This window comes from Diplotaxodon limnothrissa, linkage group LG8 (genome assembly GCF_057381915.1).
Source record: "Diplotaxodon limnothrissa isolate DT_005_m linkage group LG8, D_limnothrissa_male_GT1.1, whole genome shotgun sequence".
Classification (NCBI taxonomy): Eukaryota; Metazoa; Chordata; class Actinopteri; order Cichliformes; family Cichlidae; genus Diplotaxodon; species Diplotaxodon limnothrissa.
The window spans coordinates 10,486,494-10,507,352 of NC_140603.1; the positions used below are offsets into that span (position 1 = coordinate 10,486,494).

General features: G+C 40.1%; 1 protein-coding gene across 1 annotated transcript in view; it reads left to right on the plus strand.

The window, feature by feature from the left end:
* shisa8b (shisa family member 8b) overlaps nucleotides 1-12,786 on the plus strand; it is a 38,275-nt gene extending 25,489 nt beyond the window's left edge. The window contains exons 3-4 of the mRNA XM_085360449.1: nucleotides 6,653-6,766; nucleotides 12,239-12,786. Coding sequence (XP_085216575.1) covers nucleotides 6,653-6,766; nucleotides 12,239-12,786 — 662 coding nt within the window. The remainder of the gene's footprint in view (nucleotides 1-6,652; nucleotides 6,767-12,238) is intronic.
* Nucleotides 12,787-20,859: the final 8,073 nt, after the last annotated feature.

Genomic DNA, 20,859 nt, shown 5'->3' on the forward strand with positions numbered 1-20,859 from the left:
CCTAAACTATAGCTTATTAGGTAACATGAAAACTAATCTAAATATAGGTTACACAGCACTCTTTTGCTGTGTAACCTATACCAGGCAGAAAATACCTTTGGGATTGTTGCTGCTGTTGGACCTGGCCTATAGGACGCTGTTAAAAAAGTTTGAAGTATCCACTTGGTTCCACTGAGCACCATAACGAGATGTTCTGCAGATCTGTGGTTTTGTGCTCCTTCTTCTTTACAGCCTGTTGCTGTAGTACACAAGCCACAGATTCTATCTAAAACAGCGGTCCCCAGCCTTTTTCCCCCATAGACAGGTTTATGTCCGACAATATTTTCATGGACCGGCCTTTGAGGTGTTACGGATAAATACAACAAAATAAAACCACCACCAGTACCAAAAAAAAGAAGATTTATTCATAACACACGGGAAAAGACCCAGGGTAACCGATTTAACGATAAAAACGATTAAAAAAAATAACGCTAAAAACCGATAAAAACCATGAATTTAACACCCGAGTCTCAAATCTCGTGGCCCGTTACCAAACGACTCATGGACCGGTACCGGTCTGTGGCCGGGTTGGGGACCACTGATGTAAGAGTCACATATTACCACCCTGATGTCAGTCATTGAATTTTGGATTCCCACATAAAAAGCCTTAAGTTTGTTATCCTGGCTGTTGCCATCTGTCCATTGTCTCTAAAATATCTTTTCCATCGTTTACTGACTCCATCATTTATTCCAACTTCTTTGCACCATTGCAAAGATGTCCGGAGCCCAATTCCATACGTGTGTCCACATACTTTGCCAATCAAGCTGATTCTGATTGTGGTAAAAGTGCACTTGGCCATTAAGCTCTTGGGTAGCAAGCAAACCAATAACTTTCAGCAAGCATATTTTAATATATAAATATTTTTAAATGTGGTTCTGGCAGCGTAACCAGTATGTGTTAGCTTTTGTCGTCAGACCTGTGTTTAAATCCATGCGCCCACGTTACATTTCATCTGGAAATATGTCACACTACAGAAGCTCTGAATCCTGCTTCACTCTGACTTTATAGGTTAGAAACGTCAAGAAGTCACAAGCCTTTAAAGTCACATACTTTGAGATGTACATGAACCATCCGTGATGTTAACTGGAGACAGGAGGCAAATATTTGGTCTCTAACAAATATGAGTCATTGCAGATAGAAAGCTTGAAGCAAAAAGCGATGACCTATTTATCAAAGTCGACTGCAGAAGTAGGGTGACCCAGTAACAAATCACTCCAAACACAAATTTCACCTCTTCTCCTCCCACATCTCTTTTTTCCCTGTTACCCCAGCTGTCAGAAGAGTGACTCTGAGTGCTTGTGTCATCCAAAATGTTTTCCTGCCCTCTCAACTCTTCCCTGGGGTCAATTAGAGGCAAACTACTTAATGATCTTAGTACGAATCTGTACTCCCGTGTTTTTGTCATGTTTATTATTCTCACAAAAGGCACGTGTACGCCTGACTCAGCCAGTCGCACAGAGCGAGGGTTATAAAGTAAGTGGATGTGGGAGAAGGTTGTGTTTGTTCACACTGCCTCTACTACACTCAGTGATGATGCACACGGACTTTCACGTTGGATCGTACCGTTATTAGACATTGTACCCACCCTCCTTACTCGCTTTATTCCCAGCACTTATGTCTCCTTATTCTTGCCACTGCAGTTTTGTTGTTCACGGACACACAAAGATGCTCCTGTGTTATCTTGGAGATGAGAGACGCCATGCAGTGCACTCTCTCCTTTATCTCTTTCCCCACGGCACATAAGACTCCTTTTATGTATCATTTGTATCATGCCAACGCACACTCAGAGATGCACAAACACGCTCAATGCACAGAAACAATGTATCATGGTCTCGAGCACTCACAATTGCAGGCTGGTGCAAACAGCAGGAAGATGATTGGTGCGTGTGAATGTGTGTGTGGAAGTTATTGAGGGAGGGAGAGTGAGAGAAACTGAAGAAGTGTGAATCCCTTTGCATTAAAAAGCACTTAAACTTCTTGAAAACTCTAACTGCTTTTAAGTTTGTGACCTGAAAATGAATTTGAAGCTCCTGTTGCTGCATCATTAGCCTTCTAAAACTCTGCTAAATAGCTAGACACTCTGGAAAGTGAAGATATCTGGCAAACTATGAGCCCTTGCTTGTTAATTTATTGATAACCTAGTATTTTTCATGTTGCGAGAAAAACATATCGTCCTTTTCATCATAAAAAGCTGCAAATCAGAAAAAGTCTGTGTTATTAATAATCAATGTCTCGGTTATTTAAATCAGACGAGACGTCATCTGAACCTAAAATGATGGCCAATTACCAGCACCAGTTATTTTACCATTTAAATCAATGTGCTGTTCTCCTCAGCACAGTTTACTGAAGTTACTCTCAAATGCTCCAAAGGTTTTTTTTTAAAAAAAAAGATTAGCTGAAACCCCTCAAATCTAAATCTCCAATAGGTTGGGAAAAATCTAACAAACATTTGCCACCAACGCTATGTTTTTTGCCCTCTAGGTTTTTTGGGTTCTAAAATGTTCCAAATTGCAAATCTCTGTAAGCAAAAATACAGACAACAGTTAACATAATGCCTCTAAAGTCATGTGTAAAAGACAATTTTCACAAGGTTCTATGTAGTCCTGTGTAGAAATAAGTAAACCCCTTAAACCAATAGGAATTAACAGGGTAAGTAGAACTGAGGTGCTGCTCTGTAGAAGCAGAGGTAGTAGTTCATGCTAAATAACAAAACAATAATCTTTATTTAAGACATCTTGGATGTGCTACCACACAGCAGGCTTATTATTTGACAGATCATTTCATTAAATGGCACCAATACTACAAATGTGGACTGTAGAGAAGTCCAGTACAGAGACACACTGCTGGCTACAGTTGCCTGTCTTGGCACTATTGTGTGTCAAAGTGACCCCGGCCCTAAAGTTAAACCTTCACAAAACCCAGCGGGTAAGTTAAAAAAAATCCACCAACTCGAGTTGTTGTGAAAGAGAGCATCAGTTCTTAGAGCAGTGTTGTTCTGTTATGGCAAGCAAGGCAAACAGCACTGCTTGCCCAGTGTAATCTAAATACAGACATCAATTAAAACAAACATGAAGTAATCTCTCTCCTTGCATCTCAAACAGCCATGTGTCTCATGAGCTTCTCTCACTGCCTGCGAGACAAGTTTCCCATCTTCTTGCCATCGTTGGCTATTGCCTCTGGAAGCAGGCTTGACTAAACTTATAATGTTTATCATTCAAGACAAGCTGCAGAGACAAGCTCTGTTTTCACTGAGATTATTTACGAGCTGTGTTGTGTGGAAATAAAGCTTTCATTAACAAGTAAACAAGCCCTCCGTCATCCTAACATACACATTTTCTTTTAATAACCACCTTGGCAATGTGTGATGTAGAGCTATTAGAGCGTAGTCTGAAAACGTTTTTTAATAACCTCTTAGGCATGTTAGTGAGGAAAGTCTGGATAATGGAGCGGTATACATCTCTACTTTCATAAAACAGGCAAGCTGAGAAGTTTCAAATGAGTTCCTGCTTGCCTTTCTATAAACTCACCCTATGCCACTGCTTTAAAGACAAAAAAAAATTGTGCCAGGCTGTACACATGTTCATTTCTACTGTTAAGTTGGGCATGGGGATGGACTTGGTTTCAGAGCCATGGCCACACCAGGAACTACAGTCTCACATCTGACTCTTTACACATTTACCATCGATTTGTAACACAATAATGTTACTTCCCTTCTCTAAACCGATTCATTAGGTTTAGATCGAAATGAATCAAACCTGTGGAAGCATATCTGGAAATCATGGCAAACAGAAGCCATTTCTACACAAGAACTATGCACAATGTTTGGAGAATCAGGTCGAGACATTGTCTAAAGTTGCCTGTTCTCACATGTAGCACACAACAGAAGGCAATTTTATCCGTGCCAGATGCATTCTTTTACTGGAAATACTTCTGCTTTTGGGATAAATGTTCACTGGATGATCATTGGCTAGTCTCACATCTGTACAACACATCACAGGTCCATCACAGTGACTTGGAATAAGGAAGCTAGCATTGCACACATTTAGTGGATCCTATAAATAGGCTCACCGTTGGAGGTTGGGTGGCTGTCTGATCAAAACCATTTTACAACCAAATGTTAATCAAGTGTTGAATTAATAGCCAGTGTGTTGTGATCGCTTGGTTATTTATTGGTCCAATAGCTTCATGACAGGAAGATGGAGGTATTGATAATGATGATAAGGACGATGATGGCATAAAAAGGACTTTTCCCCCCACTAATCTGGCAAATGCTGGAACATCAGTACCACTAGGTTATTTACTTGTGTGTGTGTGTGTGTGTAGTCTCAGAGTTGTGTTAATGTTGTTACCATAATGGCTAACTCTTGACATTTCTCCATCCCGCTGTTTCTGAAAAATGTTCTAATTTATTCGACTAGTACATCCTACCATTTTCTGTAATACTCTCTGTCTCTCTCACTAGTGAATAACATTTAAAAGGTATACAGTGTACACATCTGTACCTCTCTCACATGTTTTCTGCTTCCAACACTGTGACACTATACAAGCACTATATTCCACCAATTTTGTCTTTCTCTTTCAGATGACCTCATGAAGGATGTTTAGGTATGTGTGTGTCAGAGTGAACATTCGTGTGTATCCATCCATCCCTGGGGCTCACGTCAAGTGCACTGGCTGCATCAGTGGACTTCATTATTGCTAATAGCCAGGGATTTACTCTTTTACTCCTAGTTTGTTCCTTTGTTCATTAACCTCGGTTCATTTAGCTTTGGACCGACTGCCTGTCAGGGATGGAACTGTTTCACCCAAAGTTACCAGTCTCAAAGTAAAAGGGCATATTTTTTTGTTTGTTTTTTAAACTCATGTTAATCCTGCACTTACAGTTCTCCTCTGAAGTTTACATACACTCATCATGAGAATAAATCACTTATCATTTTGGTGATTTTTTTAAACTGTTCTTTTTCCAGGCTGGTACATCTTAAATATAAAGCTCAATAAGTTTTAAATTTATTTTGGATTCTGGGTCCAAAGTATACACGCAGACTCAAATATATACATACCCTAACATTTGATTAAATGTCCCTTAAGAAGTTACACCTTGACCAGCTGCTTTTGGTAAAAAAAAAAAAAAAAAGAAAGAAGCTTGTGGCATAAATATTAGACCACTCTTTTATGGTTTTCAGGGTTTTTAATCGCTTTTTATCGTTATTTTTTAATCGTTAACTCGGTTTCCTGTGCGTTATGAATAAATCTTTTTTTGGGAGGGTACTGGTACTGGTTTTATTTTGTTGTATTTATCTGCGACACCTTAAAGGCCGGTCCTTTAAAAAATTGTCGGACATAAACCGGTCCGTGGCGCAAAAAAGGTTGGGGACCGCTGGCTTAGGAACACCATGGAAATGGTGGAGGAAGAGGCGTAGGGAGATGCTGGTCTGGACATTGCTGCTTAGACTGTTGCCCCATAACATAGAACCAAAAAAATGGATGGATGGATGCGTGGATGGATGGATGCATGGATATCTAACATTAAATACAACAATGGATAAGGAAAAATGCTTTTTATAACAAGGAAAAAAGCAATTACTTGGAAATCTATTGCATGTGTTAAAAGTGAGAAAAGCTGGAGGCTAAAACAATAATAAACTCCTCTAAATGAGCGAAATCTCTCCATTATGAAGTTACATTCATCAGCGATTAATGACAGCCCAGCAGCATGCTGTGGCCTGTTGCTTTGGCTGGGTGTGTCATAACCCTTAGGCTGCAGTATCATCCAGCGAGGCCCTCCGTTGGTCAATCAAATGAGTTCATCCAAAGACAGATTCCTTTGCAGTGTACACAAAGAGCTATTTCTCCTTTCTACCCTGCAACTCTCATGATCAAAGATTTTAAAATACAGTAACTTTCCAGAGCTTGAAAATGCTGTTTTGGCATCTGACGAGGTTTTAAATTCACAAATCAACAAATTAAATTTTATGGATTTTATTTCATTTTTCACAATTATGTAGCTTTCTGTGTTCTGAATGTACATTTATGGTGTAACATCTTTAATGAAGTGCTTACTGGATGAACATGCAGTGGGTCTGTACAGTGTCTTTTATGCAATATTGCCTCTGGTGAGGCAAAGGTATATACTGCTGCAGACCACAGAGCGTCCCTATAGCCACAATTCATTATGTTGGTTTAGAAATATTAGTATAATCTGAACTGAAACTGTAAAAACCTTCAGGCAACACACGCAGACCTTTATTATTTCACTTTATATTACTATTAAACAAATCTGTGGGGAAATAATAAAGAAGTTGCCGCATGTACTGTGCTACAGTACAGGCACTTTGCACTGGCAGTGCTTCAAGTTGTAAGGATGCGTTGGCCATTCTTGCTCCCGGCAAATTTGTACTTCACAGTTAAAAAAAAGTCACATGGCCCAAAGCCATAACTCGTAAATGTATTTAGTGCCTGCATTTGGTAACTGCACCACAGTTACAATCAATTTAAAACACTAAAAAGCTGAAGTTACAGTTGTCCGAACGAGACAGGAATATGTTGTGAGACTGTTTTTAAAGGTAAAGCATGCATGTACTTACAACTGACTCTTTGTCTATCTCTTACCAGAACAGTACCAGCTGAATAACTCTGCTTATGGACCATTTGGACAAGGGCTTCCACAGCCTCACAGCAACCACAGCGCAGTGGGACTGAACAAATACACCTCCCTCAAAGCTGTGGGTAAGTCTGACACAAATACATGCTAAATGATGCTTATTTCAACTGACATTGCAACCTTTACAGTACAAGTTAAGAGTACAGGAGCTGTCAGATGATGAAGGGTCCCTTTACTTCGTGGAAAGCAGATTTAATCTTAAAGAGAGGCCCCCCACCATGATCCCATTTAAGTAACATTAATCATCTAAATGTTACTAAGTGATTGACGTAAACTGGACTTCACAGGAGATTTACTTCCCCATGGTACCACGTCATGCAGACAAGCATGAGCTATTGCAGTAAGGCCTTTGTGTGATTTGATTCAAAGAAACCTCACTGTACAGGAATATTTGAGGAAGATCTGACCCCACAGACCTAGTCATTGCTAAGGACAGAGCTCTATGATATATGGCGTGCAGGTAATACAGATATGATTATTTTTATTTCAACATAAAATGTGTAGCTAGCTTACTTGCATGTACACTAAAAAGTTGCACAGTACTTTACATCTTTTTATTCCATGATTCACTTTATAATCATATAAAGTCTTCCATGCAAATCATTGAATTCAGGTCTTCCAATGACTTGAATGGGCACAGGTGTATAAAATCAATCACCTAGGCATGCTGACTGCTTCTACGAACAAGTAATCGATCGCTCCCAGGAGGTCAGTGAGTTCCAGCATGGTACCATGATAGGATTTCAGCTAATAATATTCAGTCATGACATTTCTTTGCTACTAAATATTCCACAGTAAATCGTTATTGGTATTATAATAAAGTGGAAGCAAATGGGAATGACAGCAATTCAGTCATAAAGTGACAGGCCATGTAAAATCACAGAGCAGTGTCAGCGAATGCTGAGGAGTATAGTGGGCAGAAGTCACCAACTTTCTTCATAGTCAGTCGCCAAGGTCCTCCAAACTTCATGTGGCCAAGCTCAAGAACAGTTTGTTGAGAGCTTCATGGAAGAGGTTTTTGTGGCCGAGCAACTTACGTCACCAAGTGCAATGCCAAGTATTGGATGCAGTGGTGTAAAGCACGCCATTACTGGACTCAGGAGCAGTGCAGACATGGTGGAGGAGGGATTACGGTGTGGGGTTTTCAGGAGGAAAGACATTTTGGACGAGTTAGGCTCGGGTCAGCATACCAAGACAGAACACCTTTGGGATGAATTAGAGCGGAGACTGCAAGCCAGACCTTCTCGTCCGACATCAGTTTCTCATCGTACAAATGTGTTTCTGGATGAATGATCAAAAATTCCCATAAACACACTGCTAAACCTTGCTGGAAACATTCCCAGAAGAGTTGCAGCTGTTGTAGCTGCAAAGAGTGTGCATACATCATATTAAACCCTATGGATTACGAATGGAATGTCACTCAAATTCATATGCGTGTTAAGGCAGACAAGTGAATACTTTGGCAATATAGCGCACATACAGTTTCTTAACTTACTGTATAATGTCTAAATTTTATATTGACCTCAAATACAAAATCAAAACAGGTAAAATCTGAAGCCTATATTTGTAAAAGATAGGTTGAAAGTAGTCTGAAGCTAAAGTGTACTACCTCCCTGTGAGTCAAAATAGTTTTCAGTATCACAAATGGGCACATTAATCAACTAAGACTGTTTGCAGAGCGTCTGGTGGCTGGGCCTCAGTCCATGGGGCCTTGCCGGGCACAGCCCGAAAAAGGGACATCGGCCCATCTTCCTGCAGGCCCACCACCCGCAGGAGGCACCGTAGGGGTCGGCTGCATTGTGAGCCGGGCGGCGGCCAGGAGCAGAGGTCCTGGCGGACTGATCCCTGGTTACCAAGACTTGCACAAAATGTTTTCAGTTAAAAAATGAGATATTCTCATCCAATAGATTCCTTCATATCAGACTAAGAACACAGTGCTTTAATGATAGACTCTTTTTTTTAGTTGCACCACCTTACCTCACTTTTTTCCACATCTGCAAATCTCTGATTACAAAACTGCAGCTGAATTCTAGCTGCCATCTGGTTATATTATTGTTCTATTCCTACATAAAAGCAAGGTTGCTGAGTTCCTATATCATCTGCAGTTAAATTGCCGTGCCGCAGCAACTACAACACTAGCTGTGTTGGAACCTCAGATCTGTGAAGTTATTGCTGGACTCTGAATGCAAGTAACTGAATGTGATTTTTCTCTGATCTAAGTTAATCACAGTTAATCGCACCATTTTCAGAAAAATAAATTGGACATAATCGCCCACTTGACCCCATTTAATCAGAAACTCATAGCAGACTGACTCTGACTTATTGCTTTTCTATCACCATTTTGACACCAAAGTCACTTTGAAGACCGCAAATGGTTGCAGACCTGCTCCTCATCTTCAAAGCAATTGCGTTCTGCAGCAACATTTGAATGGTACTGTCAGAATTTTTTAGAAACAACATCAAAGGATGGATCCATCCTGCCTTATTTCAGCAGTTCAAACTTCTGCTGGCTGCAAATTGTGTGGGTGATACCATGGTGCTTAATCTTCGCATCATTAAAACATGAAAGCCTATCCGAGTATTGTTGCTGACTACTCCATCCCTTAATGACCGCAGAGTGTCCATCTTCTCATGGCTGCTTCCAATAGGATAACACATGATGTCACAAAGCTCAAGTCATTTCAAATGGTCTCTTGAACATGACAGTAAGCTCACAAATGGCCTCCATAGCCACCAGATTAGGGATGCAGTGGAACATGAACTGTATGGTGGTACTATCACCAGACCAAAACCTCTGAACAATGTTTTCAGCACCTTGTTGAATCTATGACATAAAGAATTCAGGCTGTTCTGAAGGCAAAACAGAGACCACATTTATTCATAGTAGAAGACATCAAACATTACAATTTTTAAACTGAGAAAATATGTCATTTTAAGATAAATATTAGCACATTTTAGAATTTAATGACAGCAACAGTTCTCAAAGAAGTTGGGACAGGGCCGTATTTATTTTAGGGCCGTTATATGCTTGTTGTACATGCTTGTTCATTTGTTACTTATGCATGTAGCACAACCTTTATAGTGGCTGACTAAGTCTGTTAACGCATTTATCTAAATAACTTGCTCTCTCTTCTATGATAACTACTGATATATCACAAGCACAAAACATGTATTTGTCACCTGTCTCGTGTGCTCTTGGAGGCCCCTCCTGGTATAAGGCCCCCAAGCGGCACCTTAGTCTCCTTATGCCTCAGCTGGCTCTGAAGCTAGTTGCCAGGATATGCTAACATTCGCAGTTAAGATTAAAGGCAAATGTAGTTACATTTTTACTTGTGCTTGTTTTCCATTACAGAAGCAGGAAACTGTTACCATCTGCTCAACAAACTATCAGACTGAATCATGATAGGAGTTCACTTGTTCTCAAAGTTTTTTTATGCTTTTCGATGAAATAATAAAATAAAATGACATTGTTGAGATTAAATACATTTGCTTTTGAAAAGAGCGGAAGCAACCTTTGTCGGTGTACTCTGATTTTCCAGCAAAAACAATGAAAGCACACTCAGAGACAAGGTTACTGTTCATGTAACCAGGAAGCTAGCGGCGATAACCTCAGTGTTTAGTTTATGCAGTGTGTGCTGATGACACGCGCACACACATGCACAAGCAGAGTCAGACTCAGGGCGAGGGTATTTATAAACCTCCATCGCTGTGTCCCCTCTTCCTGACACACATACCTTTACCTCCAACATCTCCATTGCACTCTTCAGTTTCTCCTGCTCCTCCTGCCCTCCAGTATCTCAAGAGAAGATTAACACCACTAATAATCACTCACCTCAAGGGCATGCCAGTTGGAAATACATAAACAACCAGCCTGCCCTTCGATCTTTTTCAGATCCTCTCTTCACCTTCCTCTGACTCCCTCCTTTCCGCTCCTTTAAATGTACTTTTTAAAAACTTTTACGCATATAAAAAAGGGCATTTTCATGCTAACACGGTCCATTTGTGAGGAGATCATTTTTTTCAATTCTGCCTACAGGAGTTGCATAAAAGCTTTCTGATATATTCAAACAATAGTGACATTGCTGACAGTTTGGAGCCAGGAGGCCAGAAATGCATCATGGATTAACCGTGATTCAGACTTGAGCCCTCCTCCTATGATGACAGATCATGTGTTTGTGAATTGACAGTTAATTTCTTAGCCTGCTTCTGCATGTGACTCAGAACTGCATCAGACTGTGATAAATTGAAAATGATTTCAAAGTGTAAACAAGTTTAAAGAGGCCAAATATAGCATGTTTGCGCTACCGACCCAACTTTTTAACTTCTACTGTAACACTGCACTGTGACAGAGCAAGAAGTGAGCAGAAAGCTATATTTATTAACACTATGAATGAGTGTACCCATATTTGGTACATAAATCCCACAGTCTACACACACGTTGCCATTGGTTAAAGGAATAAAATAGAATTAAAAAGAGTAGAGTAATAATAGCCATTTGTGCTTATTTTTTCCTCTTTGGCAACTTTAAATTTGGGACAAATTCTATAAAGACTAAGATTTGAGGAAAGGTCATTTACTACTTTTATTGTCACATTGCATGTGCAGGTACACTGGTGCAGCAGATGCAAAAAGGATATACAGAGGTCAGCAGTTGGATATTGCGCAAAACAAGTGGCATTTATGTACAGTATGGAGTGCATAATGTTGAAATTCTGGTAAGTGACCGTGAGGTGTCTACGAAGTGTTCAGCAGTCTGATGGCCTGATGGAAAAAGCTGTCTCTCAGTCTGCTGGTTCGGGACTGGATACTGCAGAACCTCCTGCCTGATGGAAGTAGTCTGAACAGTTTATGCTGAACAGTTTATAGAAAATAACAACACTAACAGTCATGTGAAAAGGACTGGAAGGAAAAAAATTAATACAACCTCACTGCTTCCATAGAAATTAAGAGGGTCAGAAGCAGCCAGGTGCTGGTCTTGAGCATTCAGGTGTGTGTTAATATAGTATCCCTCATGCCCTGCATCAATTTAGTAATCCAATTAGAAAAAAACTGAACAAGCATGGCTTGTTTGGTCAGAAACTAAGCCTCTTGTCTCTACACAGAACAAAGCAGCACGACTTAGGTTTGCCAAGTTGCGTCTAAACAAACCACAAGACGTCTGGAACAGTGTCCTTTGGACAGACAAGACTAAACTGGAAATACTTGGGCAAAATGCACAGCGCCATGATTAGTGACAACCTAGCACAGCATATCAGCCAAACATCAGCCAAACCTTGTCAAGCACGGTGGTGGAGAAGTGTATTACTACAACAGAAAACCGTAAGTTTAAAAATAGAACTAGACCTTTGTTCATGGTCACATCTGTCTGAAAATAAAAAACAGATTCGACAAGATTAATGTTGGGCTAAAGCTCCAATCTTTCTCGATGCTCATCAAACTGAAAGCCTGGAGGGTGGGGAGACTTCTCGGCTATTTAAAGGTTTTACGGCGATGGTTGTCTTTGTCTCACAGACTGTCTCCACCCTGTCTCTCTGCAGCTGAAACTGCATCTCGGAGCTACTACAAGAGCTTCCCTCTCATGGATTTCTCCCACTACCAGCCTGTAGCCCCGCCTGCCTTCCAGCCTGTGCCCATTCCAGCTAAAGAGAAGTCATACATCCATCACCAACCCCTGCCAGCACACCACGGCATCCACTCCCCTCTTTCAATCTCCATCCCCCCCAGCCACCTCGAGCAATCACGCCTCTCTAAGACAACCACACACCCGTTTCTCTCCAACTCGGCCTTCAAAGCATGGGAGCCAAACGCCCGCCATGTCCACAGGCAGACCTCCGCCCCAGCGCATGCTTCCACCTCTCTGCACAGCTCCACCCGGAGACACAACTACTCAACCCGGAGGCAGCAGAGCACAGAGAATGTCCCAGATCTCTATACTCAACCCTATGGAGGGATGTATGGAGGAACTGGAGGGGGAGCAGGACAGGGGCCACATGTCCAGGGGCAACATCCATCTCAACCCACTTATTACCACCACACCAGACAGAAGAGCTACTCCACCCACAGTGCAAATGAGGTGACTGTCTGAGCGGCAGCAACTCAGAGCGCGGCCTTCCACCATGTTTAACACAAAAACGAAAACGCTTTGGCGTAAGACAAAAGGGCCAGAGTTTGGGACAGCTCGTCCAACATGTGGTTAATTAAACAAGGAGTTTTTTTAAGACACGAAAAAATGAAAAGGGGTGTTTTCATAAGAGGAAACAGTCAGGTTCAGGAGGAAAACAGTGCAGAACCACCACTTTGTAGAAAATGGACTGTGCTGGTAAAGGTTATTACCGCACTTGACCAAATGTCTCGTATAATAAATGTTTAGATTTCACCCAAGGATATCTCAAATCCACTCTCAGGCTTCAATAGGCTGCAAAGCTATAAAAATGTCCAACTACTAAAGATTTTCCACTACAGTGTGCTTCAATTGTGGTTGTACAGGCCATATGGTACGGAGCCCCGCAAGGGACACAAAAAATAAAGATGAACATTTGCGAGATCTCGCAAATGTTTTAGCCGCATCCTTCAGAGGCCGCCAGCTCGAAGCCGACCGGGAGGTCGGGGCACGATGCGCCGGGAGTGCGGTGTTCCCCCCGGCTGTAGTGCACCTCAACCTCCCGTTAGCTTCGAGCTGGTGGGTAACAGACGTCTCCGAAAACGCCGGAGCACTTTTGCAAATATGTGATCTCTTGATAAACCGGGCAGATATTTGAAGTTTACACAGCTACATTCACGCCTAAAAATATCTTAAAAGTTTATTTTGTGACCCAGAAAGAGTAATATTAAAACTAACTAGCTGTCGCCATTGTTGGAAACAAATTGGCTGGGCCATGCTATGAATTCTGGGGAAGGTTGGGTCACAAAAGATACACTTTTGCGAGATCTTGCAAAAGTTCATCTTAATTTTTTCTCCCATGTCCCTTGCGGGGCTCCGTAATATAGAAACATGGGCAGAACAAAAGAACAACAAAATACTACTGCCGGCCACTCTAGAGGGGAGGGCTTGATACTTCGAGTCAAATTAGGCAAAAAGAAACAGTCAGTTTGTATTATTCAAAATAATTCTACCTGAGCACAGGTGAAGCAGGTGATCAGTACATGTGGCTACCAATTTAGCTAGAAAAAAAAAATCTAATTCCATTCCAAAGAAATAGTCACAGCTAGCATGCAGCTATTTTGACTCAAATGTAGCTTTCTGTGTACTCTTTTTTTTTTGTCATTCACCTGCAAATGTTAGACCTCAGGAACATTGGAAGTGTTCATGTCATTTAATGGGAACTCTGTCTGTGTTCTCCTACTCACTACCTCCTCCACTTTAAAGGAACTCATTGTAAATGATAATAGTTTGAAAACTTTTTTGAAATTAATGTTATCAAAAGAAACCCAAGAGCTGTTTTACTTTGAGGTGACAGTGCTAGCTACTGCACCTTGCTCCTTCTCCTGAGAAGCACAGGTATGAAGCACACTAACGCAGACAGTTAGCCTAGTTTAGCAATAACAACAATTTCTTGCTGGGAAATTATCAAACTGATGTTTTTCATCTACACTAAAGTATTTATCTGGATTAAACAAATGTATAAAATCTCTGTGGCTAATGGTGTGTTCCATTTGAAGTCAAAAGTTGGAATTTAGGAGTTCATAATTGGAATTTTCACCCACCCAAGTTAAATTTCCACCTTAGAAAGATGGAATAGCATCACCAACCTCAACTTCATAATCCAAGATGGTTTCAGAGCATGTAAATGTATAAAATCTATATTATGATGCTAATGCTAATGCTAATGATACATGAATAGCTCTGCCTCTTGCTTGCTTTTGCTTTTATAGCTTTTCTTAATTTACTACAGGGACGTGCTCTACTCGGGAGATCTCTAATAACTCTGACATCTGAGGCAAATGGAACGCAGCATTAATAATGAAGCCCATGAGGAAGTTTTGGAAACTGCAGTTCCTCAAATGGCCACTTGAGGTTGGCTCTTAAAAGAGAGTTAATCATTGGCGTTCATGTTTAAAAAAAAAACCCAACTTGGGCTGGTGTACAAATGAATTAAAAATAAGTTCTTTTGATGGTGAGCCAATTGGAGCTGGCCTAGTTTAAGAGTTTTCTCATTGTGATCTATATAGATATCATCAACCATTCAGTGCAATCGTCGAGGTAAAAGTTCGGGGAATTTTCAGGCCCCACAAGCTTTTGTGTGCATCAAGTTACCTCCTGTTTATCTTGTAAAAACACCTCTTCTATTTTGCAGCTCTCAGTCTACCTCCATGCACAGCTGTTTTCTCCTTGTCCCTTTTTCTCCCACCAATTTTCTGAGATGAAGCGCTTTGCATTCTTCGCCATCAGGCCAAGCATACGGGGACAGCATCCCCGTGGGTCACATTAACTGACGGTGAGGACAATGGCACCATCATGTCAGGTCCCATCAGCCTCCATCCTAGCTAGAGAAAAGAAGAGAAGGAAAGAGAGGAAGAGCGTAAGAGCCAGAGGCTCAAACTCTTTAGAAAGGAGAGAAAAGGAGGAAAGAGAACAGGAAAATAAAAAACAAACACACACTGCTGCATGTTTTCCTTCCTTGGGGGAAGGAGTCAGTGTGGATCTGGTCTCCTACTATTGAACTGTCTGAGGCATAATTCAGAGTGTGCAGATGCCTGTATGTAATTTCTAACCTACAGGCGCCATTGCGGGAAAGTTTTCTGAGGCGTTTCCAGCCCTGGAGCGTTAGACATTTCTCATTTCATCTCTGAACCCCGGACAGCAAAGGACACTGTGCAGAGTTGCAGCTGTTGATTTAAACATTCAACAGTTTTTGCATTGCTTCCACTGCACTTGTTGGTGAAGATGTACAGCTGGAACACCCTCAGGAGATGTACAATGTACGACACATGTGTCCAGAAATGGTTCCATGAGGTTCGTGAATTGAATTTGTGCCGAAAGAGCTGAGGGGGGAACTTTCCTTTGATTATGTAGCAGCTGAATTAAGAGGCAGGAAAAAAGGTTGCTGTAGGTTAAATTGAGTCAAGACATTGGGCAACGCATGCAAAACAACACAGCTGCTAAATAAAGACCAAATATAGCTCTACAGCAACACATAGATGCACTGTTGGTCAAATGCAATTCTGCAGTACGGTATTTTAAACATGAAATCAAGATACTAAACAATAAGAATGTTATATGGTTAATATTTTCCTAAATGAAGGGTCCGTATATGAGTCCTTAACAATATGTCATAAGAAGACAGGTGAACAAAACAATCTGACCTATTCTGCCCTTTTGAGCAGACCAAAATTTTAACAACTCTTCCAAATGATCGAGAGGAACATTTTGTTTTGGTCTCTACCCAAATTAAAGTTTAACACTTTCTCTCCTCTCACCTATATTTGTCTGTCTGCTAAGTTTTGGAGTTGTTTTCCACTGGAACAGCTGCCTGATGGAACAAGCTTGAATTTTTTTAAGACACCAAAATGTTCTGTTAAGCTGGACATTTGCATCATAATTCATTTTTGGTTCATCTCTCCATATGGACCTATTCATATTCCACCTGAACTTCTTAATAAAAAAAAATACACGAGGTTTAAAATCTTGCCACCAGGCTTACAGAAGTTATCATTTATCCCTGGAGAAATGAGCAAGAAAAGCAGCAACTTTGAAAATTTTCAATTTTAAAGGGATTTGATAATCTGTGACTAGCACTGTTGTCAGCTGCTGTCATGGAGGCATTCGTAACAGGGGTTTTAAACTGTTCATTTGAACCATGTGGAGAAATGTCAGAAGTTTTGATAATAGGTAAAAGTACAGTAAATGTATATTTGGTGTCTTTTGTCAGCCAAAATCTGTCATTAATGGGGATCTAGTATCATATTTTAATTTTGGACTTAATCCCACAGCAACCCATAGCTTGAAGCAATCCTCACATGTTTTATAATGAGCCTTAGTGCAGCCCCTTGATCCACTGTTCTAACGCCTCTCCCTTTAACCCATCCTCCCAACTTTGTTCTGATTGGTTGCCCCTTGCAAACAGAAGGTTGAGCTTCTTTATCCATAGCTGGAGCTATGTGCCTGAAATGACCATAACAGAGACATGTTTAACATAAGTAGCCACCACTGTAACAGTACATGAGTGACAGAAAATAATAAAAAACACACAGCAGGTCTCATTTAACACTGTTTCTAATACTCAGTCTGGTACATAAGCTAAGTGCAAGTCTAACCTGGTATTTATGAAGGCTCGAGCCACATTCACCTACTCTAAGCACTTCAAATCGCTTAACCTGTCATATCCTCCTGAGATCCAGCCTGCTCATTTATGTCTCCTGTAATGGACATTTGTTTTTGGTCTATATCTTTTTACTTATTTGAGCTAACTTAATAAGTCATGATGTGCTCAATAGAAGATATCCTGGCCTTTCCGATGATATCTCATGTGTTTGGGTGAAAACGTTAAACTGGAAGATACTTTTTTCCTCTGTTTGCAGGAGGGTATAGTCACACCTACTGCCCGCACACTGACATCACCCGTTAACATGCATGTCTTCGGACTGCAGAAGGAAACTGAAGTAAACCCAAATCTAATAGGAGCAGCAGAGATCAGCGAGACAAACACCTGCATCATTCACAATGATGTCACATTAAGTGAATGGCATTTAGAGCTCTGTGGCTCCTGCTGTGTCAAGAAAACAAAAAAAACAGGCAACTCTTTCACCGCACCCTCTCTTGTCTTCATTCCCTTGTATGTAAACACAAGAAGGACACGTCTGTAATTATGCGATTCCCCTCTTCAACAGCGCAGTGTCCTGGGCAGGCATCCGTTTCCCCTCCAAACGGTCGGTGTTGTGGGTTTAAAATGTTGAGAGCTGCTGCTTTTTTCCCCTTAAACAATAGCAGTTTAGTTCTTTGCAGTGAACAAGTGCTTCCAATGCTTTTCCCCTGTGGTATGGAAAACTGCATTTTTCTCCACCTGATCTTCTAGTCTTGATGAAACAAACCGCTTTTTCACGTCTTTGTGATAAATTCTTGACACATTTTGTACATTATTACTCCGCCTTTTGTTGATTTTTGTTTTATGTAGTGCAACCACCATCTGGGAATCATTTTGATTTGATTTATGACTATTGTGTAAATATTTTTATTTATTGGATTTCCTATATATTTTATTTATATAAGGGCTGTATGAACAGAGAGTATTTATTATTAGTAGTAGTATTACTGCTGTCAGGTTTTAACAGAATATTTGACTTTTTGTTGGCAGAGTTGGGCAATAGACAGGCCTTTTCACATAAGTGGCAAAACACAGTGGCACAAACGAACTGCAGTACCTCTGTCTAAGCCACTGGTGAGGTCTATATGGCCAGAAGTGGTGAGAAGGAACTAGATGTGCTTTGGAACATTTGTCCGCATGTTTAAAACTGGAAGAATTATTTTTTGCTGGGTAAAGACTGCTGAGTTTACACCACTTTGGCTCCCTCAGTTACTGCAAGTAATAAAATATAATAGATACAGATGAAGTCAGAGTGTATTGGAGAGAAATACAGTATGTAGTGTTTATGCTGTATGTATCCATACTTCTTACTACAACAGAACAGCTACTTTATACCCAAAATATTCTAGAGATGTTGTTTCTAACAGACTGTTTAGAAGACACTTTTAATGATGAACTATTAAATATTGATATTAAAGAAAATTTTGAGTTTGGTTTGATTGGTTTTCATATGAAATTAATATTAGACTTCTGATCCTCATGGGCATACCACTTCAGACCACTGATAAATTGGCAGCTCTCATTTCATCAGACAAATATTGTCATTTAGTGAACTTTCTGGAAACTTTTTCTTGGAGCAGCTGGAGTAAAATGTGTTTACTTCAGAGGTAGCAGGTTCAGTACATGCTGAATATTTGAAGCAGCGTCACTCACACAAATATTTGGTCATTTAAAAACATTTAATAGTCGACCTGCCTGACTGACAAATACAGCTGATGCTGCAGGACTGATCCTGTAGTGCCACCTTGTGGCTGCTCTTTATATTACATGGAACGAGAGCAGTAGCAGTTTTGAGTCCTGGAAACTTGATTTCTGAAGCGAATCAGGGATTGCTACTAATGACATACAGTGCAAAAGTCTGGCGCTGCCTCTCTTTCCTTTATATTTTGCCAGGAAAATGGAAATAGGTGCAGAAAAACTGTGTTTGTACAATTTTACCGAGGTTTGAAAGTTAGTACTTGGTATAAACACCTTTATTCTTTAACACAAAAGAAGCAAAACATGAAGAATTTAGAAGTGGGTTAAGATGCTTGATGAATACTATAGAACTGAAGAGAAAACATTTTAATAAAGTCAACAGAAAAGTCTTCAGAGAATAACAATTTTAATGGAAGATAGTATTTGAAAATGTCACACATTTAATAAAGTGCAGAGTTAAACATTTGCCTTGTGAGGTCTAGATCATCATCAATGATCACCCCAGTTTAAACAGCCCAGGATACCACCTATGATGGTTTAGATGTCAGACGAACATATATATTAATCGTTTTAAGACAAACATTTGTCTAAACCACGTGTGACCCTCTGCTTGTAAGCAAACATCTTTTTTTTTTTTTTTAAAGTACATTTTCCCCCCCTCAACAAATTCAGGTTCAATTCAGTGATTTTAGATTCACAATCTGAATAAACTAAAGACCTATTTATATTTGAATATAAGCAAAACGATGGCCTTTTTGAGACTTGTGCATTAATGATCTACGCAGGATCAGGATGGTGAAGGAGCAACAGGTTAAACAATATTTAGAGTAAACATGTCCCAAACACAACAATTAAACACAGTTTGCCAAAACAGTGATGGAGGTAAGTGGTTGATACACATAGTTTTCCTATGCCTGGTTTAATCATGCAAATATAAACAGTCAAATATGCATAGTGTATATGAAACAGTGCGTCTTTATAAACTGAGAAAACTCTAAACCCGACAAAGCAAATGAAAGCTGTAAAGCTGAGTGGTCCTGAATTTAAAAAAAATATAATTCCCTGTGTTCATCAGATGTTCCTGGACGTGGCATTCTGAAGATAAAACTTTGGTCAAACGATACTTTTAAAGCCTGACGAGCCGGCAGAACGGGTTTAACTGAGCTGGCCTTGAAATGCATCCTGTTCTAATAACTACAGGAATACAAACAGTAAAAATAAACAAATAAAAAGAATTAAGGCACCAGATTACATTTTTTCTCCCTCTCCACCAAGTTCCATGAAATTCAAGTTAGTAGTTTTTACATTATTGGGATGACGGACAGAAAAAGTGGAAACGATTTCACACCCACACTGAAGAAAAGGCAGAACACAGCATGGCACGTTAAATAAACAAACTGACCGAAATGTGACAATAGACTAAGGAACAAATACCTCATTTTTGGCATTGGACTCAAATTCAGATTTGGATTTCTGCCAAAACAACTGAACTTAAAGTATCCTGTTACATCCTGGCACTTTGTGCATTTTGATAGCAATTTGTTACCAGCGTAACACAATCAGAGTCTTTACACCACCATTTTCAACATGAATATTTTTTGTAATAAAGTCTTAGAGCAAGAAGTATAAGCCTTGCCAGTGATCTTTAAATGCCACTAGGCACTTATTTGAGTAGTTCCTAAACTAATTTTATTTTAAAAAGTCACTATAAAAACTTCACATATAGATAAATATCAAAGAAAAGGTTTCCTTTAATTCCATAAATGTCAGATTTTAAATTGGGAGTCCTTACATGCCATCTCTCTGCCTCACAAGATCTCTGGAGAAAGACACAAAAAGATCTGCTGTCCATGAAAACTATTACAAATTCTCATTATCTGTGTGAATGATTAAAACAGAGACATCCTTTAGACACATTAAAACAGAAGGATTGGAAGACAAGGCCAGTGCTGGTTATGTGATGATAGTACGATTCATGGATTCTTCATCATTCGATTTTTTTGAGCAGTCATCTAACTATAATAAACTTTGTGACAGACTGCCACAATGACAGAGAGACATACTGGAGCACCTCGTGAGAGGATGACAATACCTGTTGAAAACGCCTCTCGTAAGTAGCAGTGCATGAGAGGATGAATCCTGCCTCTAAAATGACAACT